Here is a 24,241-nt window from a genome sequence, read left to right as displayed (position 1 = left end):
TTTTAATAAGTTTTTTAAACTTATAATTTTATAAAAAAGAGGGCTTAGCTTTACTAACTATATTTAATTATTTATTTAGTTCTTAATAGCTTATTTAGCTTTTTTATAAACTACTTAGTATTTATTTTTAACTATTCTTTTAGAATACTACCCTAAAAAAGGTAGGTTAAGAAAAGAAATAATTTAGAAATTATAAAAAATACGAGGCTTAAGAAGTTAAAAATATATAAAATAATAAAAATTAATAATTAATAAAAATCCTAAAACTAATTATTATATCTTTTTATAATAATATAAATATCTACCGTTATTATTAGAAAAAAAATTATTAAAACTTATTCTTTTATATTAAATAAAAAAGAGGATTTTAATAAGTATAATAACTAGCGATTTAAAAAAGTAATAGTAATTACTAAAAATAATAAAAATAAAAGTAGTAATAAAGTAGTAAAAAGAAATAAGAATTATTTAAATTTTAATAAATTTATTAAGTAGTAAAAATATAAATTTATTATAACTAGCGCGCGAATTAAATATATTTTTATTAAAATTAAATATATTAATAATTATTAATATAAGTATAAGCTAAAGTATAACCCTTAGCGAGTTAGAGTAAAAAAAAAGAAAAAAAAACCTAATTTTAAATAAAATTCTAATTTTTTATAAATAGGTAAATATTAACTTAAATTATTAAAGGACGTAGATATATAGGATTATAAATTAGTTTAATAATAAGTAAATTAATATAATATTAATTTATTTAATTAAGGTTTATAAAAAGAAGGGGCTATAGGAGTAATCCTTATTTTATAAAATTTTAAATAACCTTAGTTATTAATTAGATAAATAGTTTTTAAGCGTAAGTTTAAGAATTATAAAAGTAGTTAATAAATTCTTTTATAAACAAGGGGTATTATTAATATAATTATAATTATAAAAACTATATAAGATTTTAATAATAATAATTATAAAAGAGGAATTCGTATTATAAAACTAAGTATAAGTTAATAAAGTATATAATCGTTTTAATAAATTTAAAAAAAGGTAAATAATTTAGATTTTTTTTTTATAATTATTAATAATAATTTATTATTATAAAAGGATATATAGAGGTAAAATATAGTATTAAATATATAATAATTAATAATTTTGCTTATTTTAATTTATAACTTATTATTATAACTAATACGAAATTTAGTACTATTTAACTAATAAAAAAGGAGGTAAACGACCCGAAGTTATTAATAATACATAGTAATATAAGGATTATATATAAATATTAAAAATATAATAGTAAATACGAGGTAATTTATAAATTTTAAAAAGATTTTTTTAAAAACAAAATTATATTCTAAAGGGAAGTACGAGGTTTTGTAAGAAATTTTAATAATATTTTATAATTATTATAAAAAAGTTAGGATTAGGGAATATTAGTATTATTTAGTAATTAATATCGTACTTATAAGTAAAGCTTTTAATTATTATTATAAAACGGTACGTAATTTTAATTAGAACGACTTTTTTAGTATTATTAACGTAATTCGAAGCTATTTTAAAATTTATAATAAGAATTTAGAGCTTTTATTTAAGCTATAAGCGATTTTTTTATATTTATAACTAAAATAATAGAAGGTAAATTGTGAATAAATTTTTTTAAAGAGTTTATTAATTAAATTAATAAATTAGCGAAAACTTAGCTAAATAAGAGGATTAATAAGTAAAAATTTAGATATTTTTATATTATAATTTAGTACGTATTAAAAATAAAAATAACTTTATATTAAATACTTAAAAATTATAAAATGCTTTACTTAAAGCTAAGATTTAGTTTTAATATTAAAATAAAAATGCTATACTAAACTTATCTCTAAGCGTATAATAGCCCTTATTAATAATATTAAGTTAATTAAATATATAATAAAAAAGGAAAAAAGACTAAGTATAGTAATTATTAATAAAGAGGCTTAGATTTATTAAATAAGTAGAGATTTAATTTATAAATAGGGTAATAAAAAAAGTAATACTTTATTTATAAAACAAATAAATATTAATTAAGTAATTATTTTAAAGAGGAGTATATTAAATTATATAAATAATATAAAAAGTTAAGGGTAATAAATAGTAAAACTAGCCTTTATTAGTTTAGCTAATTTCTTATTATATATAAGAGTAGATCTAGGGGTATAGAACTTAGTAATAGTAGTTATAATAGTAGCTTAGAATATCCGCTTTTTATAAAAAATTTAGAAAATAAGGAAAATTTTATACTCTATATTAATAAATTAAATTACAATAAAATTAATAATATTAACTATTCCTTTTTTATTTTATTAGCTTTTAAAAGATATACGAGGCTAAATAAATAAAAAGTAATAAAAGCTTTTAATAAGTAGGCTTTTATTTATAAATAGTAAGGGAAGGTCCTTTAAATAACTAATCTAAAAGTAAATAAAAGGACGAATTTAATAATATAAAATTCTATTTTTTTAATATTTAAAGAGAAGATATTATTTTTATTAATATTAAAGAAAATAGTACCAAAAAATTCTAGGGGTAATTAGAGGGGTTTTTTTTATATTATTTAAATTATTTAAGTACTAAGCTTATATAAGTATTTTATATAAATAAAAAGTATAGCTTAGATAATTTTTATAGGATTATTTTAAATATTAGGGTATTATAATAGTTAATAAGAAAAAAAGGGTAATTCTAAGCGCTATAAAAAATCGCATTAATAATACTTAATATATTAATAACGGGTATTATAAAAATTAGTTTTAGCTTAGGTAAGGAAATTATTACCCTAAGTATAATAGAAGTAAAGATATATTTTAAAACGATAACTTTTTATATTTTATTTATTAATACCTTATTTTTTTTATACTTAAAAAATATAGATTAACTAAGTATTATTTTTAATAATATAAGGAATAGAATTTTTAATAATAAGTATTTTAAGATAGTTAAACGACAATAGGGGTATATATTTATAAAGCTTATTAATAATACGAAGTTAATTAATTACTTAACGAAAAATAAGCTTAAATAATTATATTAAAGATTTAGGTACTTATTAGTTACGAGGCTATATAGCTTTTTAAAGTAATTAAGTAATAATAATATTAAAATAAGGGTACTAGAGTAGTTAATAAAAGTATATTATTAATACTAAATAAATATACAAAGCTTATATAGATTTAAATTTAAATTACGTAATAAGCTTAATTTTAATTAGGAAATCGTTATTAATATTTTTTATTTAAATAGTTAACTAGTTTTATATATAATTAACGAGGCTATATTATTTTAAATAAAGTAATTCTTTTAGGATTTATAAATAAAAATAGTATAAGTAGCCTTATAAAAAAGCTAGATTAATATATACTAAGAATTACTAAATAGTATTAGAACTAACGTTAGTATAAGTTTTAAGTTAATAAAATTTAGGGAAAATATAATGGCTTATAATATATAATTAAAAGTCGTATTTATAGAAGTATATTATAATATTAAAAAAGTAAAAAAGGTATATTAATAATTAAAAAGGGTATTTAGAATTATTAAAAAAGAAAATCCTAATTTTATTAATAATAAATATTTCTAAATAGTACTTAAGTATTATAATAATACTATAGGGCTTAATAAGCTTATATTAATATTATTAATATTTAGAGTATATTTAAAAACGACTTTAGCCTTATTATTATTATTAAATATAAGTTAACGAGCCTAAGTAGTTAAAAAAGTAATATAAGTGCTATATAAAGTAAGTATAAAAAAATAAGTTAACGAAGTAGTTACTATACGTAACGGGCCTAATATAGGGGCTAATTTAAATATATTTTTAAATTTAAATATATAAGTTTAGTACGAAATTATTTAGTAATAGGCTAGGTTATATAAATTAATTTTTATTAATAAGCGGTTTTATATAATTATGAGAGATTATAATTAGTTATTTAAAGTATTAATTATAGTAGTTAGATTATATTATACGGATCTTATTAAAATAATTTTTAATTTATAAAAAGAAAAAGAACTAGGGGAAATAATATAACCCGTAGTAAAAGTATAAGAAATTATTTTTAATAAAATTATTATAGTAGTATTAATAAATAATAAAAAAGAGGAAATTACTAAAAGAGTATTAATATTATTAATAAGACGTTACGGAAGATTATAATAATAAGCCCTAATATAGTAATTTATTATTAATAATAAGGTATTTAATATTTTTTATATAATAAAAAAGAAAGCCGATTTCGAGCTAGTAATTAAACTATATAAAAAAGGTATTATTATAATTATTAAAAAGCTATTTAAAGGATTAGATCTTATTAAAATAAATACTTTATATAATCGAGGGGTTTATTAATTTATTTTTTATAACTCTAAAAAATATAAAAGTCTTTATCCCCCCGACAGAGCAATCCGCCGGGGCCGTACTATATATTACGTATTAAGGAAAACTAAGTATATTACGCTCTATACCTAACTATTAATTAAAACTCCTAACCTTCCCCCGCTTTTAACTATCTAAAGAGTAAGCTATACCTACTCTAACGCATATAAAACCTCCTAGTACTAGCCCGCATAAATAACTAAATCCCGTATTATATACTCCTTCTTATTAAAAGTTAGGGGGCCCCTTATATATTCCCTTATATCTATAATATAGCTTATATTAAAAAGATTTCTAACTCTATAAAGCATAATTTCTAAACTAATATTAATATACTAAATCTTAACGTTTATACTAGCCTAGCTATTTATAATATTCGTACTATTACCTAACTAAATTCCGTACTATTAAAAAATACTTCGCTACTTCTTAAATATACTTATATTAATTATAATAACTATAGCGTTAAGCTAGCTAAAGAGGGCGCCTAGCCTAAGAGGGGTAGACTTATTAATAAGTATTTTTAAAATAAGTTCTCGTCGAGGTAGTAGTTTATATATTAATAAGTTTATTTAGTAAATTTATTTAATAGATTTATTTAATAAATTTATTTAGTTTAAATAGAGCTTTAGGTAATATTAAAAATAATAAAAATAAAAAAAATCTTTACGAGCTCTAAAGAGTAATAAATATTAGCCTATTTAGCCTTTTTTTAAAAACCTCTACGTTATTATTAAAGTTTAGAACCTCTATAGTTAAAAAAGGCTGCTTTTAACTATTATAGCCGACTATTATAGCTAACTATTATAACTAACTTTTACTATCGACCTTTCTAACCGGCGCCGCTACGTAAGTATATTACTTAGCCTATTATTAATAAGTAGCTAAAGAGGGTAGCTTACTTATCCTAAATTATATAGTAGTTTTCGTATTAAAATCACTATATTACGTTAAGCGCGTACTTAGGATATATTACGCGTATTATATAATTAAAAAGTATATTATATTATATAATTTCTTTTAAAAGCGTAATCTTATTAAGGTTGATCTTTTATACTTATAAAGCTAGAAAAAAAACTACTATATATTATATCGTATAATTTTTTTTAAAAGCATAATCCTATTAAGGTCGATCTTTTACGCTTATAAAGCTAAAAAAAAACTACTATATAAAAGTCTTTATATATTTAAATTACGAATAGTATATAAAATTAAAAGAAAAAGAATACTTTAATTATATAAGAAATTTAAATATATAATTTAGGGGTATAGTAATATTAAAAAAGCGACGCTATTTATTTAATTATTTATAATATAGCGCTATAGTTAATAATTAATAATAATATTAATAGTATTATTATAAAAAAAGGGATATAAAATTTAGAGCTATAATATTACTTAAGCCTATATTTAATTAGTTATAAGGCTTATAAAAAAAGTCCTAGCTTATTTACTAAAGGAAATAGTTAGTAAGTACTTAAAAAGTATAATTATTAAAGTATTTAAACTATTATATAAGCTCGTAGAATTAGGTATTTATTAATAAGCTATATATTATAATTTTTATATTAATTAATTATTAATAATTATATTTATATATAACTTATACTTATTAGTTTTTAAATATAAAAATAAATAATTTAGAATTATTAAGATATAAATTAATAATATATTAAGCTTATTTAATATTAATTTTATAAAAAAAGAGGATAAGGAGCTTTAAAAAGCGGGCTTCGTAACTAAGTTAAAAAAGGTTTTTATAATAAATAACTTATTAGCGTTTAATAATAGGATTTTTATAATTAAAAAGGAAACTATTATTTTTTAATAAAGGGGGTAAAATAAGAAAATTATTTTTATTAACTTAAATATAATTAATATTAAAAAATAATATAAAGCTAAGCTTATATAAGGGGTATATATTATAAATATATATTAACCTAAAGCGATTTTTAATTATACTAAAGTAGTATAAGTTATAAATTTAGTTAAATAAAATATTAAAGTATTTAATAAATAGTTTAAATAGTAATAAACGAATTTTAATTAAGGCTTCGTTTATTACCTAATTAACTTTATTATTAATAAACTTTACATTTTTATTAATAAGTTATTTATAAATAATAATAACTTTATTTTATAATTGGGATATATTATTATCCTAGTTAATAAGAGTATAAGTAAGAACGAATTTTTTATATATAATAATATAATTTATTATTTATTAATTAAAAATAAATAAGTAATAAGAAGTATATTAGTATTAAAAGTTTATAGTATAGTTAATAATATTAACTTCGCTTATATAATTTTAATAATACTAAAAAGGATTATTAATTAACTTAATTTTTTATTAATCTTAACGGTTATTTATACCGATTTTTATTTATTATATAAATACTTTATTAAATTAGGAAGAATAAAAAAAAAGAGGTTTATAATTAATATTATAGCCCTTAAGTAATTATATAAAAAGCGTAAGATTTTTAAAATCCGTTAGATTAATAATAAAAATAATTTTATTAACGTTTTTATAAAAATAATATTTAATAAGAGGTTAGAATAATTTATAAGTAATAAAAAAGTTAATATATAAATAGAAGGATAGGTTATATAAAAAAAGTAGAAAAAAGGGAGAAAAAAAAAACGACTTAGTAAATAGGCCTAAGGTTAAATTATATTTTTAATTATAATAAATAAATTAATAAAAAAAAAAGAAAGTTAGTATTAAATTAGAAGTTTAATTTAATTATAATATATAGTTAATTATATAGGGGCTAAATAAGGGCCTTATTTATAATTATTATAACTAGCCTAACCTATAGTTAAAACCTCTTTTTTATACTTATATAGAAGTTAATATAGTTTAATTAATCTTTTTATTAACCTATAGTTCGAACTAACTACCCTATAATAGGGATACTAACAATCTCTATTTAACTAAAAGCAGCCGTAGTAAACCCTATGCTACTGTTGCTCGCCTGGCGTCTCCGCTAAAGCATTTCCAACAACCCCTAAATAGTAAATGAGATTTGAATTGTGCAGTATAATTTCTTGTGATCAGGGAAAGGGTTAAGTAATAGATAGCAGTTAAGACTTGGGCAAAGTACGTTATGAAACGCCGTAGATGTTAATTTTGATACTGCAATACCTCTATTCTTATCAGGTTGCCTACTTAAAATATGACTCGCTGGTAATGGGAATATATAAAAGTCATCCTTCATAACCTATATGTCTATTAAGGCACGTACAAAAACAGAATTGGAGTTTTTTCCGCTGCTTAACATTCGTATCAAACGATTTAATGAGCGCCTTTTATTGCGTGACTTAGGCGCCGTTCTGGCCATTTGATACATTAAGGGCCAATAGGTTCGGGAAGATGATGTAGCAGTCCAGCGAAGAAAACACAGGAGAGGTACGCCATACAAAGCGATTTCTGATTGATGGGGCTACCTACTGCATCGTAAGATCGAGCGAATACACAAGTTTGGGAAATATAAGTTCAGGATACCAGACGCATTGGTTGTGGCCAATACCATGCTTCCGGCTCGAGATACTTCCAAAGGATCATCGGTTCATTCTATCTAAGGTACGCAAAGAACCTAAGGATGCAATGCCATACAACATGATGTGCATGACCTTGTTTGCCAGGGCCGGCCGATCAGAAGCTGATATCTTTGAGGGTGGAGTAGCACCGCATCACTGGGAACAGATGCCGGTGGGAGGCCGATATAATCATAGCTTGGCGGGGTGAAATGCATGCCAGCTTGACAGAAGTCTCCGAAGTCCGCCTCTCACGATTGGAGGCATACCAAAGATCAGACGGAATGGGTCGGAAACGTTCCGAGAATGAATGCGACTGGGAACATCCGATTTTCAAGCTGAAAGCAACTCAAGAGTGTTTATCGACAAACATTTAGCTGAGGCGATTACCATGGTTCCGGGCTTGGACTGGACCCCGATCACAATTCGGGATAGACGCGCTGCAACGGGGGGCGGGTGATCCATCCCAAAAGGGGAAGTTGTATGCGACACTGGGGCGACCACCAAGCTTGCCTCGCACGTATGCTTAATACGACTGCTCAATAACCTGGGCTCGTAGTATTGTGTAGGTAAAGCGTGGAATTAAGGTTCAAAATCAATGAGTCCAGCTCCTGTAATAATATCTGTGGTTGATAATCAGATAATGAGATGAACCCCCTTTCCGTCCTCGATCTTGTATAAAGACCCAGTGCTGGCAGCGATCATACCTGCCTTCCGTTCCTCATCCAGCAAGGTTACGTTTGTTTCCAACTCAAGATCACCCCGGCAAGATGAAGTCTTTCGTAGCTGTTGCTGCTGCCTTTGTTGGCATCGTGTCTGCACTCGACCCCATCTGCGATGCCGAATGCCAGAAGGGCTGCGACGCAGCCTGCCAAACCGCCATCCAAACCACCTATGAAGCTGAAGCTTCCCTGTGGGTAAGCGACATCGCGTCCGACCCGTTCTACTCTACGCCTTCCAACTTCACCGGTGCCAAGCCTGGTGATATCCTGCGGTGGGAGAACGTGCCCGCTGCGCAGCTCTCTTCCAACTGGACTATCCCCGCGAGTCTGTCATTGTCAAGGGTCCTCTATGTAACCGAAGACATTGACCGCAAGCCGATCCCCGGATCCGCTTGGGTTCTTCTGCCTTTCTCCAATCCATTCGCGAAGCCCGGTGCTACGGCCGAAGAGAACAAGCTGCGAACCGTTGTCTGGACCCACGGAACTGCCGGCCGTAGCCGCTTGTGTGCCCCCACCAACAACAAGGGTCTATACTACGACTGGAAAGCCCCTTTCATCCTCGCCGAATCTGGCTATGCTGTCATCGCTCCCGACTATGCTGGTCAGGGTTCCGACATTCCCCAGGGCTTCATGTACGAGTCTGGCTGGCTCCACGTTGCTGATGTCGCATACTCTCTCGTTGCCGCGAGAAAGGCAATCGGCGACCTTTTGGGACAGAAGTGGGTGGTCTATGGTCACAGCGAAGGTGGTATGACGGCATGGAGAACCAACGAGCGTCTGGCTCAGCCTGACCAAGAAGCTCTTTTGGAGGCCGGCGAGTTCATCGGCTCCGTGGCTGCCGCCCCTGCTTTGCGGCCGCAGAAGTTGATCCCCGCCTCTCTCGCGCTTGCTCAAGGAAAGGCTGCCCACGACCCCTTCTCGGTTTACTTCCTCCAGTCTCTGTCTCTGCTCTTCCCCGACCAGATCAAGGTTGCGGACTACCTTGGAGAGATTCCTCTGCAGCGTCTGGGTGCCCTCGACAAGTCATGTTTCACGTCTGGCTTCGCTATCGTCGGTGATTTCACCCCGGAGCAACTCTACAAGAACACAAGCTGGTTGACGCTTCCTATCGTCGACGAATGGGCAGTTCGATACAACGGCCAAGGCCCGCACTCTATCGCGGCGCCAATGTTGGTCATTTCGGGCGAGACCGACACGATCACGCCTAACAACCTTACACTCGATGACTTCAACCAGACTTGCACCTCATTCCCTGAGAGCCCTGTTCATGCAAGAGTTTACCCGAGCATGGGTCACGGCCAGGTTCTGGAGGCGGCGAGAGCTGACATTGCTGCATGGATTGGGGCGAGATTTGAGGGAGTCCCGGTCGAAAAGACGTGTGTGAAGGAGGAGGTTAAGCCTCTGACGGACAGATATGCTATTGGCGAACTTTTCTGGCATGCGACTCTCCAGCCCTTCTAAGGGGGTATTCAAGGAGGTCCAATCAATGAGTGTAGACTCCTTCACGGGAAGTCATTCAACCGCCTTATTATTTCCATATTTGTTGAGCTTTCTTGGAAGTCATGCGCGTCAATCACTTACCATTGGATTATGGGAGAATTATACTTGATCCAGACTGAAACCTTGCTCAAAATCATTGAAGCAGTACAAATTTCTTGTCCGTGCCTCTTGAACTTGCAGCTTCATGTATTCTACCTCTACATGTACCCAAACAAGCCCACTTGGTGAAATGACGTATCCTACTCCGATGTCACATCGCCATCACGGGTTGAGATTGAAGTTCAACTTCTTCTCGCCTCTTTTCTCACGCCAGTAATTCGTGCCTTCTAGCAACTCCGGGCAGCCTCGAACCATCCAGCCCCATTTTCGCAGAAACGCGACGTTGACTTCCCAACCGCGGGGATCCCAAGACTCGCCCCAGACTATCATACGCGGTCGCTCGACGCCGTCTTTTTTGTCATCGAGATGGAAAATGTCGAGGCAAAAGTCGTCTTCGTCAAAGAACCCGAGCTCTTCGGCCCGAATTCCGGCTTCTCTTAGTGACGGAAACGGGAAGACGTCAAGAAAAGGGTGATGTGTAATCTTTTTCTGCGCTTCCGTTGGACGTAAATATGGAGGCCACGAGAGCTCTTGTCGAGAATAGCAGGGAAGGTCTGGGCCTTCGAGATTATGTGGAGAAATGAACTCATCCTCACAGATGGAGTGTACGTTGAAGCCCAATATCTGCGTATTCCGCCAGAGCGCAGTGAGCAGGTTGAGCTTGACGAGGGCGCTTAGCTGTCGAGGAGCCGGGGTTCCCAGGGCATAATTCCTTCGTGCCTCCTGTGCGAGGATCATCAACTCGCTCCTCCTTTTGGGGCATGGCAGAAGCGAGTAGCCTTCATCTCCGGTGGTACCGTTTTGCAAACGGCCAGCTGATTCTGCTTCTGCTATGGTCTCGTTGATCACTCCCTCTAGTTGACTCATCTGACGAAAGACTTCCTGCTTCATTCTTCTACCTAGATGCAATCCATCCAGTTAGATGGCGTATAATGACTTGTGGAAAGCCAGGGAATTCGGGGCGGACTAACGACGTGCTCTTTGGTTAAGTCGATTTTGAAGTTTCCTCCGCTCTTTGCTTGACGTCAAGCCAGTCCAATCTTCTGACGACTCTAGGGCTTCACTTTGCGCTGGCAATTGTCCTAAAGATACAGGGACGATTTCTGACGTCGACGAAGATCCTGTCCTCGTCAATGATAGCTCCTCTTCCTGAGGTGACAAGTCCATCACGGCGGCTTCTACTGATTTTTGGCTGTTTAATCTTCTCGATATGGAGGGGAAATTTTTCGTAGAAGGATGGGGAGGAGGCTGTGGTTGACTTTATGCTTTTCGCTGCGACGCTAGTGGTCCACTCCCCGATTCAGGCGGTGCTATGGCCAGGCATGGCTTGGCTTAGCTCACACAGCTGCTTTTTATCTTGAATGCGAGGCACTACGAGTGAGTCGGCCCGTCATTGAGCAGTTTGCTTTATTCCAACCTAGCTACTCGAGTGTTCAGTAATAGTTAGGAGTGATAATTGGCTTTTCATCTGTAGAGAAGGTAAAGATCCTCGGAAAGGTGTCTCATTGGGTAGGGACAGAGCTAGACATTCTGCGTAGGTACGTTAGTGCACCAGCACCTATAAGTTGGCTGCCTCCCCGGTTTTACTCTAACTCCGCTGACATGTAGAGTTATAGGCGCTTTCGGTGACGAATGCAGAGGCTTGGCTCTGCGTACAACGGGAGCAAACGACCCATACATTTGTAAGCGTACTGATACGATAATATGATTACGGACGAATAATGGATGTTGTTGAAGCAGCGGCAATGTATTATCCTTTAAGTGGGTTTATACTGAATTCTCGATGCTACCCAACAAAAGCGACTGACGGTCTGCTATCTTAAGCCAGCCAGTTGCCATTCTCGTCCTCGTAGCCCATATCGACGTAGGTCCAGCCCTGCTGGGTCATCACTCCATCGATCTCCATGTGCTGCACCGCAATTCCGTTGGAGAATCTCTCCTTCTTGATCGTCTTATGTGCCTCATTGATCTTGTTCATCTCCTCCTCGGTAAGGGTGACAAGGCGGATGTTCTCCTCAATCCGCTCCTTCTTGGCGCTCTTTGGGATGACGGCGATGCCGCGCTGGACGCACCAGGAGAGGGACACGACGCCTGCCGAGATACCATGTGCCTTTGCGATGCTGGTGAAGAGCTCGTGGTTGAGAATTTCATTCTGGGAAGGACGCGATCCACCCATTGTGCTGTCTCAATTAGCGCCCCGTCCATTTGTCCAACATGTCTTCGATCCTCGCTTAAAGGTATTAAAAAGCTCACCTCCAACTCGTGACCACAATGCCCTTCTCCTTGCAGTAAGGTACGAGGTTCAGGTTTGGGTTGAAAGCATGCAACTCAACCTGGTTAACGGCAGGCACGATAGTGGCCTCCTTGAGCAGCTCATCCATGACCTTAGGCATGAAATTGCTGACGCCAATTGACCTGCACTTGGGGCCGACCAGCTTCTCCATCGACTTCCAGGTCTCGATGAACGTTGGGCTCTCCCACTTCTTCAAGACCTTCTTCTCCGGTGCCGGAGTTGTGGCCCAGGGCCAGTGCATGAGGAATACGTCGATGTAGTCAAGGCCCATGGTGTCCAGTGAGATCTGCAGGGCCGTCGCGGGATCGTGATGCCACTCTCCCCAGAACTTGGTCACAACGGTGATCTCCTCACGGGGCACGCCGCTGTTGCGAATGGCCCTGCCCACAACGTCTTCGACGCCATAGAGCTGAGCGGTGTCGACGAGACGGTATCCGGAGTTGAGGGCGTGTATGACAGAATCCTCCATAGCCTTGGAGTCATCTGATCCTGGAGTGCCTTCAGGCTGTCAGACTCAGTGGGACGCGTTCGGTATGAGAGCTCTCCCTACCTTGCCATGTTCCCAGACCCACGGCGGGGAGTTCGAGGCCTGCAGAGAGTCGGTCAGCCCATGGGAACTCATGAGATGCGTATCATTTTTCATGGCGATGAGTATCGTACCGTTGTTCAGCTTGAACGTCTTTGTGCAGATAGGAGGTGCCATTGTAAATAGTGCTGTAGCTAATGTTTCTAAAGATAAGGGCAAGATGTACGAATCAATATCGAGGCTCTTGATCTGATTATCTGCCCGTTGCGATATTCGGTTCTCGACCGCCGGTTGCGGGACTTTTGTGCGGGGGAAGCTCTGAACAAAATTACGTCATGTCAACCAATTGAATTACATATGAAGTCGAAGCCACTCGTTTCGCCAGTATAAAGATTTATCCGTAACGATAAAAAAAGCATCGCATCGCGGCCAGAATTGTATCCCCTCGGCAATGCATACGGTGTATAAGTACCTAGGTAACGTGGAAAGACGGCAGTTTCGTGCGGTAACTGGGGGAAAAAATAACACGCGTTTTAGTGCGAATATTGAACGCAGAACCGAATGACCGGCTAGAATTCATATGTTTCATTAAAATGTGAGCGCATAATTTACATGAATACTAGTCGCTTTGCAATGCAAATCCAGGTACTCGCGGTGTCTCTCAGGTATCTTGACCTGATGTAAGTTGCATAGGTATGCTATATACGCCTCCCTCGTTCTCCCTCACGCGCTAGGTCCAATGCATTCGTGTCCAGATGCATAATCCATGCCCCAAATCATCTTTACGTCAGCTAATAAAGCCCCGGCGATGGCAAAGCCTTTGCCCAATATGTCCTTGAGCAGGACAGCCACTCGTTGCCGAATATCATCTCTCTTAGCCTCCAAGGCAACGCCCATGAGCACAACAAGATAGCTCCATGACTCTAGCCCGACAACGGGAGCCCGTTGTTCTAGCCTCTCTAGGACGAATAATCCATGTCCTTCGAGATCCGGCATGTCTGACATGTGTGGCAGGTCCTCGTCAATAAGCTTCCACGCCGGATCCCAAAATGTTCGCGTTATTCCCATTAGCGAGAAATGGTAAAAGGCCTCGCGCAGAATGCCGAAGTCGCTTTTGTCCGCCTCGTCGTCATCGTCGTATCTATCTCCTCGAAGGTTCTCCATCACATCAATGACCGCTGCCGAACTTTCGATAATCTCCATTCCCTGCTGCAAAAGCCCAGCTTCTGATAGTATCTTCCTGAGCTCTTCGTCAGGTGGTGGTTCAGCAGCTAGATGGCGGTCATTCAAAACGTGGCGCGCTTGTCGCACCCATTTCGTTGCCCTACATAAATCATGAGCTGACTTGTACCACACTGGACTGACTCTTTCCCCGAGAGTTGGCTTTTCTTACTTGTGGTGCAGTCGCGCAAAATTGGCCACGTATTTTGTGTAGTGGTGTAATATGGCGGAGTTAATGCGAACTTGGCTAGTAATCGCATCAATATTGTCAAAGAGCTTTGGATCGTAGAGTTCGACATCGACAAGAAAGGTGTCCTCGAACGATACTAGACAGTGGTAAGTTGCCATGAGCGAGTAGTTCATCAGCAATCCTTTGTCAAAGTACAAAAAAGGTGCTCTTTTTCTCTCCTGGACCTGCTGTTGAACCTTTTCCGTCAACTTTCTCATGGTGGCCTGAAAGAAGAGCCATGACTGGCCAGTCATTGTCTGTTCAAAGCCATTACAGTCAGCTCTGAGTATGATAGAAAATTAGGGTAAGATGCTGCGTGTTCTCAGTGTTCAAGTCCCAACTCACCTCGGCATAAGCCATCAGAATCCCATACAGCAACATCAAGTGCTGGTCACTGCTTTCGGGAGACGTGAGGACGTCAAGGAATTCTTTCAACTTATATCGGTCTTGGGCCATGATAGTGGCTGCAGCTTTTTGCTTCTTTTCTAAAGCGGTCGTCTTTGAGTACTCTAGGCATATTTTGCCAATTGTTGTTACAACGGCACGAATTGGCATTGACGTGTCGAGGTATGTCCGCATGAATGACAGCGAAAAGACATCGGTCATGGGTGAAGGTGAGTCGCCCACGAACGCGAAGAAAGCCATTGTTATGTCAGCCGGCAAGGGCTCCAAACTCCCCGGCGTTGAGCTTAGACATCCTGGTGTGGTGATCTTTGATTCAATGGTCGCATTGGTGGTCGGTGAGCTTTCGCTCATGGAGGAGATTCCGGAACTTGACTGCGACCTTTCCCTCGCATGCCGAGATTGCCGGCAATCACACTGTGATCATCGTCAACAGACGTTTTCATAGATAGTATCTCATGTCACGTCTCAGTCCACTCACCGCAGCCGGCAACCTGTGACACGACAGACATCGTCGTCGCCCAGGTGATGCCTTGCTATGGGGCCTGCTTGGCTTGTTGACTCTGTATCGATTCATGGTCACGCATGACCCCACCGTATGTGTTTAGCTCAAGTTTGGCTGCCAAACGGCATTAGGGCAAGGTAATATGAGATGGTCCGAATACAACGATAACCAACGCGCCGGGTACCATTTGAATGGTGTGACGGAGACAAAGGAGCCGAACTTAACCCAGCCCAAGTGCCGAAAGTCAGTGGAGGGAAAAGAGTGGGAGGGAAAAAAGAAAAAAGTATAGGGTGCCGGTCGGCGATCCTGAAGCTTTGGCCAGCGAGCAGCTTCTCTGCCATGGGGGCGGGTTCGCCCGACAATTGAAGGCTTTCTTCACCACGTGTGCATGAATCTCTTCTGACCTTGAAAGTTTCCATAGGAAGTTGAAGTGAGCTGTGTAGCTCCTTTGGCGACCAAACATGGGCAGGGTTGCCATGTTCCATGAACCGAGGAACCTGACCCCACGGATAGCTCCTCCTACTTTTATTCCATGGCAGAATGGTGTGGAGGGGGATGAAGCACGGCGGATGAACTTAGACTTTGGGCCGACTGTTCTGCCGCAAGGGCCAGCGCGACGAAACGAATGGAGGGGAAAGAAGGGAGAAAACCCCAGGTCTCCTGCATGGTACCCGACCGTGCGATGCTGGGGCCTTGGTTTCGGCCTGTTTATACAATCCGTTTGCTTGCTTGCCTGCATGCTCAAGTTGAAGATGAAGTGAAGAACTACTCTCATTCACAGTCGGGGGCTTCCGACCTCGCACGAGTAGCACACTATTCGTTCTGTCCGCATTTTTACCGGCAGGTATGCTTAGAGCGGGAAGTGGGCAATAATCTGAAGTCGTGAAGCTAAAACACCCAACTACGGACGCTAGTTTTGACTCCGTGATGGTCAGACGGAGTCGAGTCATGGAAGTCCTGGCCCGCTACCTACTCCGCTGTCCGTCAACGTCGCTTAAACAGTCTTTCAAGGCGCTGCGGTCTCCGCATGCCCCCGACTATTGCAACGATCTTCGGTGCCGTCATAGTACATATCGATTGGGCTAGGTCTTGGGAATGAAGAGTATCCCGCCGGCTGTGACCTGCGAAACAGATGTTCAAGCCGAGCGAACTCGAGCCTAGCCTACCTGAAAGCTCAAGAGCCTCTGACCAGGTGCCTACCAAACGTAGTAGCTGGGAGACTTGACATTGTATTGAGTAGCCAGATGGAGTGTTTCTTCCGGTGAATTTGAGAAATAGATGACTAGCAAATAAGGCAAGGGGGTTCTGAGTTCCTGATGGGCATCACTTAGACAGCATCCTTATTTCCGTCAGCGTTCTTCTTTTCCTCGAGACCAAACTCAGTTTCCAGCTCTTTTCTCAGCTCAACCTCTCTCTCCAAGAAGCTCAATAAGAAAGCCAGGCCACCGAACGCAATCGCGATGAGAAAGACCTTTCTCATAGCCTCGGTGAATACATCAATGATCTGACTTCTCGTCGGCTCATCGAAGGACTCGACAAAGGCTTTAGTGGCGCTGGCATACGCATTGCCATGCTGTAAAATACCCCGAGCCGCAGGGTCATCTATCTTCTGCGCGGCATATGACGATGTATACGTGTTGAAGATGGCCGCGGGGATAGCGACGCCCCAGATACTCCCAAAACTGCGGATGAATGACCAGCTTGCCGTCGCGGCAGCTTGATCTGCTTCTGCAAGACCTGCCTGGAAGGCTGGCAGCAGAGTGTTGAGAAGCATGCCTGAGCCAACGGCGGGGACGACTTGTACGAGGACCCAGGCTGCTGTGCTGCTGTACCTGTCCAAGACGGCCCATATGCCGAGACCGAGTGTCATGAGGGCAAAGCCTGCGATGTGGAGAGCTTTGTAGCGGCCCCATCGTGCGAGGACGACGGCGGAGATGGCGGCGCCCGGAATGGAGATCAAGGTCACGGGGAGTAGTTGAACACCTGAACGAGCTGGAGCTGAAAGCTTGACGGCCTGAAAAGTATAGCGGGAGGAAGAAGAATGCCCAGTACAGAATTGCGGAATTGAGGAAGGTGGTCGCGTAGATAATGGCGGAGGTCCGGTTCGCGAGGAGGCGTAGAGGCATCACTGGTTCCGGGACGATGCCTGATCCCTCAAAGATGCAGAAGGCAACGAGGCCTACAAGGCCGAGAACGAGGGGGATGATGACGCGGTAAGAGGACCAAGAGTAGATTTCGCCGCCCCAGGTGAGGGCTATGAGAACGGAGACTGTAGATGCGATGAGGATCGAGTTGCCAATGTAGTCGATTCGGCGAAGTTTGCCGTTGAAGGTGGCGGTCCGATCCCATTTCACGTGAAGGAAAAGATAGAGGAGAACGAGTGAGAGGCCGCCAACTGGGAGATTGATGTAGAACACCTGTTCTGTCAGTTTGGGTTGGAAAATACTGGCATGAAGGCGAGTGCTCACCCATCTCCATGAAGTAGTTTGCACGATGATGCCTCCCACGAACGGTCCGATTGCCATGCCGACCCCGTATATTGCCAGGATGATGGCGATATAATTACCTCTATCCCTAAGTGGGACGAGGTCGGAGATGATGATGTCGATGATCATGTTTATGCCACCGCTTCCCATGCCTTGCACAGCTCGCCCAGCGATGAGCATCGTCGGGCTACTAGCGCCACCGCAGATTCCGCTGCCAAGAGTGTAGATTGCTACGATGAATAGCGTGAGATATCTGCGGCCGAAAAGATTGGAAACCTGCCCAAAGAGAGGCTGGACAGCCGCACTTGATTGCACTTCATATCAGTATTTTCGGCCACATGTAGCTGGGCTGATGCTCCGAGACTGACCTGGTGAGAAAGAAGATGTTGCCAACCCAGACATAGCTGCTCCCAAACTTCAAACGCTCAACAATAGTCGGCAATGAGGTCACAACCACTGTGGTCTCTAGGGAAGCGAGTAGAGAAGTGATGCATAGCGCGAACACGATGACCCAGAAGCGTATGTCCTTCCTGTACGCCGTCGATGCCTCGACCGCAGTCTGGCTGTCTTCTTTCTGGCCTTCAACTTGAAGAGAATGTGTCTTGCTGGGCTCAGTGAGAATATGCGAAGAGTTCAGGTTCTCCAAAATTTCGCTGCTGGAAGCCGGCTTTGCGGGGGGCATCATCGCGATTTGGGGATTGGGTAAAGAGAGCAACGGGAATGCAGATGGCCCATGAACACGAAGAGCATAGTCCTACTCTCTCGTCCTGTCATATATAGGGAATCTCCATCTCGCGTCAGCAGGAGGCTTTCCAGGTAGCAGGGAAGTCAGTCGGAGGCTTACACTGGCGTCTTCGTAACTGGTCAAGGGAACAATCCTTCGACGTGAGCAGCAGCGGAGGCTTTTAGTGAGACTTTTCGCGCACTGATTGGAAGCGACGCTAAACCCGGCAAATCATCTTTCCTAGCGTCCTCCAAGGCTTTGAATCAAATGTTCAAAGAGGCCCACCAAAGATACAGCCTCAATATCGTACAAAGTTTTTGATCGTATCATGATCTACCTCACACAGGTACTCTACATGTAATGGCTGTATCCATAATTGGGATACTGCCCGACATCCACGTCATAGCCGATGTACATATAGGACATTGCTGGCCCACCACTGACACCTACAAACCCACCGCCCGCAGCGTCGCCGTTGCTGGGGTTGACCAATCGGCCACCCTTCACGCGATTAGCAAGCTCGGTGAGCTCTTTGAGCAAGACACCCGCCGAAATAACCTTGAAGCTTTCCAGCTGTGTTGCTCGGTGTCCGCGCTCAAGGTCGGTACTCGGCAGCAAACCGACCATGAAGCACGCATATGACATCTCCAACGCATCCTTGTTCGGTGCCAAGAGCCGTTCGATGTCATCGTCAATCTGGCGGGTGCCAGTCGGTGCAGGATTATTGTAGATATCGGTAGGTTGGGCAGCTTTGTCTCCCACATTGCGGAACTTGCGCCGCATTTGTTGCACCATGAGGTCGGCTAGTCGATCGAACTCTTGCTTGAGCTTCATTGAGTTGTCCTTTTGACGACGAGTCTGCGCGCCAGTCTTGTTGAAGATTGAGCCGCAGAACACCTCGACTTCTGTCAGCTGCTTCAAGTGACTGTCAGAGTACGTTGTCATGGCACTGAAGAGATGGTCTTCGTATCTGGAAAGACTATTAGCTGGAAACGATACACTAAATCGCCACAACGTAAGTCCCAGAGCCACTCACACGTCACGCAAGCTTTTCGCCTCCCTAAGTTTCGTTTCCCAGCTCACTCGCCCATGAGTATAGTCTTTGATCTTTCGCTCTATTAAGCCTACAAACTGGTCCCAAACCGAGGGTCCGGTCTTGGGGATGGATCTCTTGATTTCATCATCCCAGATCTGCTTTTCGTCGACATTGCGATAAAGCTCGCCGAGGATTTTGTCTGATTTGTAGTATCGGTAAGATGGTACGAAATCGTCGTCATCGTCGTCGACTGCCTCGTCCTTGCCAAGGAAGTCGATCTGCGTTCGATCGTACAGCTGAGCAGGGGGTGCGGGCGCGAGGCTGTGAGATATATCAGCAGTGATAAGCTACGCCGAGCGACAACATGGACTTACAAGTCCGGGCGAAAGATAGGCGCCTTTGGGATATCTTCCCGCGCGACTGGGATGCCTGTCTTCGAAAAGTCCACAGCAGTCGAGTGTAGACCGGCTAGTTTGATGCAGTCGCCGCTCACAGTTCCTTCATGATGTTTATCGGCGAGAATTAGATGCCTAGTGGCAATCATGCCGAGTACGTCAGACTTCATGAAGTCAACAAACCAATTGGCCATGTCTTCTCTCGTCACTGATCGACCAAGCGGCTCCGGTGTTACTCTGGGGTAGTCGGCAGCTTCATATACCATTGCGGGCATTGCATCATGTTATACAAGTCGCCATCAAGATCACCACCGCTGAGCTTGCTAGGCAAGTCGCGCTCTCCAAACTGACTAAACGCGATGCAGTTGCGAAGGTTCCGTAAGGGGTGACCTGCCGGTGGTACTCTAACCATAACTCGCTGAATATCGCCGGGGTGAAGAGCTGGCGAGCGCGTCACGAGCATGAAGGTACCATCCTTGATAGATCCGACAGTGGCTGGCTTTCCAGGTCTTCGGAAAGTGTCAAAAGAGACAAAGACCTGGCCCTCCTTGAGAAACTTCGTCTCATCCATGATTCCAAAAAGGGTGGCGCCATTAGGAACGGGTATTCTGGCTTTGTGCTTCAACAATCGCAATTCCCGTAGAACAATCGACTCGACCACTGCTCTCAAGAACCTGTCTTGACGGTAGTCTATGCCGTATTTGTCAAGGCTCTTGACAAAGGTCGACAGGAAGAAACTTGTGCCGATGGCCTGGAGATGCAAGAATGTTGCCGTGTTGTACGCATCGGCTGTTACTGCCCGAAGTCGATCAAGCTCCATCTTCTGCAGTCGGAGAAACCATTGCTTGGATACACCCAAGTCTTCCATGATCTTAATCAATTGCCGGTTCAGCACCAATTTGAGAGGCCGTGATGCCACGTCACAAATTTCGAGATTCTCCCAATCCTTACTGGGGAATTTCTCCATGGACTCTTTTCGAATGCACACCGCTCGACCCTGAAGCCTTGTGTCCAGAGATAGCATTCCTTTGACACCTCCCCACCTGATCTGCAAACAAGTAGAATGGAACGAGCCTCGTGGCAGGCGGGGCCAAATCAGCTCGAGAGCTTCGCGGGAGATTGTGCCGACACCATCGCTGAAAACGCGTTCAGTTTTCCCCTCCATCGATTTGACATCCGGGATATAGTAGCGGTTGATGTCGGCCTCGCTGATGGAAATGAATGAGGGGGTTTCCGAAAAGGCCTGTCCGATGCGAGCGGCGCACTTGGCCGGGATTTGTATCTTGTCGAAATCACCTAACGATTTGATGATGTTTCCGTACAGTTGCAGTTTGTTCCAATCGTCAAAGAATGGAGCTGAAAACCATGCTGAATGGGATCGCAGTGACGAGTGGGAGAACCCAAGAAAGCCATAGACTCGACCAGCAATCTCCAGGCCCTTGCCCAGGATGCTCTTGTAGCGGTCGAAGATTTTATCGTAGGAAACCTTGCCACTGAAGAATAGATCACTACCATCTTCGTCGGCGAAGGTGACTCTCATGAAATAGTCCGTCTGGTTTGGATATTTGCGAAGTATGCGATTGAGAGGCTCCAGATCAGGTCCATGCAAGGTGATTCTCGTCGGGGTCACTGTGGCCTTGAAAATCCAGGCATGATGATCGGTTATCTCAGGCTCCAGCAGGACATCTCTGAACTCGATGTTGCTTTCGGATTGCAGACGTTTCTCAGTGGAGATGAGGTATTTCAGAATCTCGTTGGGATCCAGGTCACTTGGGTCAGTGTTATGACACGGGTAGTCGATTCCATCGTGGCCAGTGCCATGCAAAACCTTGAACGCCTGCTGGGAAACGGGCTCCGGCTTGCCATCTAACTTGGCGCTTTGAAACAATTTCTCTAGGGACATCAACATGGTGTGAGCACTGCGTGGATGTAAAAAGTTGTTGAAGACCAAGGACTGCAGCTGAAACAGGATGCCAAAAGGTAATGCCTTGGCGGATCCGGCCTTGACTAGGCCATCGTAGAATTTGGCCCACTCAGTGTGGTAGTCAACTCCGTAAAAGATAGGCATCTGGTTGAGAGCGACTTTCGAGTGCGCAATAACGATGACTTCCTTCTTCTTGAGGCTGATGATCTTGTGATCGAAGTCGGGACCGAAAATTCCCAGCTGGTAGACGAGACATGTTCCCGCGCACTTCAAATGCTCCTTACTGCTGGATAGACCAAGGCTACGAGTGAGTGATTTTCCCCGAGGTCTCTTGGCATCATCGACCAAGCCTAGACGTTCCATCTGTTGTTCCAAATCGGACTTTGTATGATAGAAGCGTGGTGGTTCGCTGAGGAGAAGGGTGAAACTGGAGGGAACAGATGTGTGTATCATCTCGACGATGGAGGAGTGAGGGATCTCGACTTTGACTCCCTGCTCAAACTTTAGAATGAGCATTCTCTTGCCAAACTTTGCTAGGCCTCTTTGAGAAAGGCGACATTGTTCGTTGAAGGTCAAGGTCTTGTCTGGCTGAAAAGTGTTGTGGCCGCAAGCCAAGTGGCTGACTTGAAAAACGATGGCGTCGTCGGTAGAGGGAGCATCTTGCTGAGTCCGCTGTCTGTGTTTTTCCTCCAGACGATGGGTAAGACTCTTGATCATGAAAGGGTCGGGTGGTCTGTTGCTTGGGGCCACATAGACATGGGTGTTCATTAGAAACAGGTTTGCTCTCGCCCGTTCCTTGGGAGGCTTTCCTCCTTTCGAAGTGGGCTTGAATGTAGCCCCAGCATCAGGAAGGATGACCTTTCCATGACGTTTCAGAAAGCGTTTTCCGTCTTCTGCTTTGAGGAACGTCACCCAGCCCTTGTCGTTCTTGCTCTTCGTTGAGCATGCCCATTCAAGGATGCCGAGAGCATTCATGTGCGGCCTAAGCTCCTTCTCCAGAGTTCGATCCGTAAGGTGCCTAGGCACGTTGGTCAGGAAGACCTCCATTGCGAAAGTAATAGCAAGTTCGTGATGGGAAGCGGCAAGGTTTATTCGACTTGAAACTATGAGACGAGGCCGGGGCTAAGGATGAGACTGAAGCCCCCGAAGAGTGCGGGTAGTCAGAAGTTCGTTTTAAGAGCAATGCGAGTACATAGACGAGTTAAACCAAAGGCAGAAGCCAAAGTGTAGCGGACGCCGGGGTTGTCGATGGAAGGTGAATGGGTGTGTTGAGAGCATCTCACACCTGGAACGAGTATCAGTCCTGTTAGGTCACACAGCACACATCGAAAAACGACGGCGCACCCTTCTTTCCATGTATTTTGCCAGTCACATCTGAGAGGTACACCGCTCGGAATGATTGGACACGGTTAGGGATGGTAAAGAACAGCGAGCAGACTGCAGGTTGGTTTGCATATGTTGGGTCGACCCAGCGGACACTGTTTGCAGTGGCTGCAGCGATTGTCGAGGGAGCGGTGAAGACTGAATGAAAAGAGATGCGAGAGATGTCAAGTCGCGGGCTACAGAAGCGATTCGATTTACTGAAAATTCCATGAAATGCGGTCTCATCATGCCCGCGCTGACGTGGAAGAGAAGCTCCAGCTTGCTGGACACGTTGATTGCGAAAAGCTTCAAACGTCCCAAAGCTCGGTCTATCAGATGGCTATCTGCCCCACGCAAAGGTAGCCGCTCTGGGCCTTCTTCCCTCTGGTCCCGAAAGAGAACGGTCCTTCTTTGCTTAATGTGCAGCGGGTCAGGGGACCACAACTCAGCCAACCAGAAGGAGAGTACTGGCCCCTCCATTGGACTGGCAGGTGGCAAGAGGCAGGTGGCAGATGGCAGGTTTGTTGACGGTGGTGGCTTCCTTCAATCAAACTGACTGAGGGCGTGGGGGTAGGAGCGGAAAGAAGGATGGGAAGCTACAGGTAGCGATGAACCTGTCATCTGATACTTCACCATTGTAACATTCCGAACAGGCAGGCAGATTCAAGAGTAGAGAGGGAAGGAGCTTAAGGTGTCCGTATCTCACCTCAGGGACTTGGACAAATCCTTCCGAGTTCTTGCCGATTGCCGTTTCCATCCGAAACCTCGACGTCGTTTCCCATTCCACCTGCCTTACCGTACGGAATACCTTGATCAAATCCACACGTCGGATGCCGTTGAGAAAATGCGATGCTCTACGCGGTGGCGAAGTA

General features: G+C 41.1%; 7 protein-coding genes across 7 annotated transcripts; 2 read left to right on the top strand and 5 right to left on the bottom strand.

Annotated features, from left to right (window-relative positions):
• Nucleotides 1-2,743: 2,743 nt before the first annotated feature.
• Nucleotides 2,744-2,902, top strand: CTAM01_15098 (uncharacterized protein; the record flags this gene model as incomplete). The annotated part of the gene is made up of 1 exon (XM_060531097.1): nucleotides 2,744-2,902. A coding segment is annotated over one exon (159 nt), but the record flags the coding sequence as incomplete, so codon positions are not given.
• A 5,813-nt stretch (nucleotides 2,903-8,715) lies between these two features.
• CTAM01_15097 (uncharacterized protein) lies at nucleotides 8,716-10,128 on the top strand (the record flags this gene model as incomplete). The annotated part of the gene is made up of 1 exon (XM_060531096.1): nucleotides 8,716-10,128. One exon carries the CDS (start codon nucleotides 8,716-8,718, stop codon nucleotides 10,126-10,128), a length of 1,413 nt encoding a protein of 470 aa, XP_060374339.1.
• A 300-nt stretch (nucleotides 10,129-10,428) lies between these two features.
• Nucleotides 10,429-11,157, bottom strand: CTAM01_15096 (uncharacterized protein; the record flags this gene model as incomplete). The annotated part of the gene is made up of 1 exon (XM_060531095.1): nucleotides 10,429-11,157. The coding sequence occupies one exon, from the start codon at nucleotides 11,155-11,157 to the stop codon at nucleotides 10,429-10,431; it is 729 nt and encodes a 242-aa protein (XP_060374338.1).
• Nucleotides 11,158-12,085: 928 nt separating this feature from the next.
• On the bottom strand, nucleotides 12,086-13,262 carry CTAM01_15095 (aldo/keto reductase; the record flags this gene model as incomplete). The annotated part of the gene is made up of 4 exons (XM_060531094.1): nucleotides 12,086-12,446; nucleotides 12,520-13,057; nucleotides 13,110-13,148; nucleotides 13,220-13,262. The coding sequence occupies 4 exons, from the start codon at nucleotides 13,260-13,262 to the stop codon at nucleotides 12,086-12,088; spliced, it is 981 nt and encodes a 326-aa protein (XP_060374337.1).
• A 546-nt stretch (nucleotides 13,263-13,808) lies between these two features.
• On the bottom strand, nucleotides 13,809-15,514 carry CTAM01_15094 (uncharacterized protein; the record flags this gene model as incomplete). The annotated part of the gene is made up of 4 exons (XM_060531093.1): nucleotides 13,809-14,409; nucleotides 14,479-14,792; nucleotides 14,881-15,354; nucleotides 15,419-15,514. The coding sequence occupies 4 exons, from the start codon at nucleotides 15,512-15,514 to the stop codon at nucleotides 13,809-13,811; spliced, it is 1,485 nt and encodes a 494-aa protein (XP_060374336.1).
• Nucleotides 15,515-16,769: 1,255 nt separating this feature from the next.
• CTAM01_15093 (uncharacterized protein) lies at nucleotides 16,770-18,613 on the bottom strand (the record flags this gene model as incomplete). Its single annotated transcript, XM_060531092.1, has 4 exons — nucleotides 16,770-17,425; nucleotides 17,454-17,859; nucleotides 17,911-18,232; nucleotides 18,297-18,613. The coding sequence occupies 4 exons, from the start codon at nucleotides 18,611-18,613 to the stop codon at nucleotides 16,770-16,772; spliced, it is 1,701 nt and encodes a 566-aa protein (XP_060374335.1).
• A 390-nt stretch (nucleotides 18,614-19,003) lies between these two features.
• CTAM01_15092 (RNA-dependent RNA polymerase) lies at nucleotides 19,004-23,054 on the bottom strand (the record flags this gene model as incomplete). Its single annotated transcript, XM_060531091.1, has 4 exons — nucleotides 19,004-19,622; nucleotides 19,689-20,009; nucleotides 20,063-20,218; nucleotides 20,347-23,054. The coding sequence occupies 4 exons, from the start codon at nucleotides 23,052-23,054 to the stop codon at nucleotides 19,004-19,006; spliced, it is 3,804 nt and encodes a 1,267-aa protein (XP_060374334.1).
• Between the last annotated feature and the right edge of the window lie 1,187 nt (nucleotides 23,055-24,241).

The sequence above is a fragment of the Colletotrichum tamarilloi genome (genome assembly GCF_030869305.1).
Source record: "Colletotrichum tamarilloi strain Tom-12 chromosome Unknown Scaffold_147.1, whole genome shotgun sequence".
Classification (NCBI taxonomy): Eukaryota; Fungi; Ascomycota; class Sordariomycetes; order Glomerellales; family Glomerellaceae; genus Colletotrichum; species Colletotrichum tamarilloi.
This window is presented reverse-complemented; position numbering and strand designations above follow the sequence as displayed.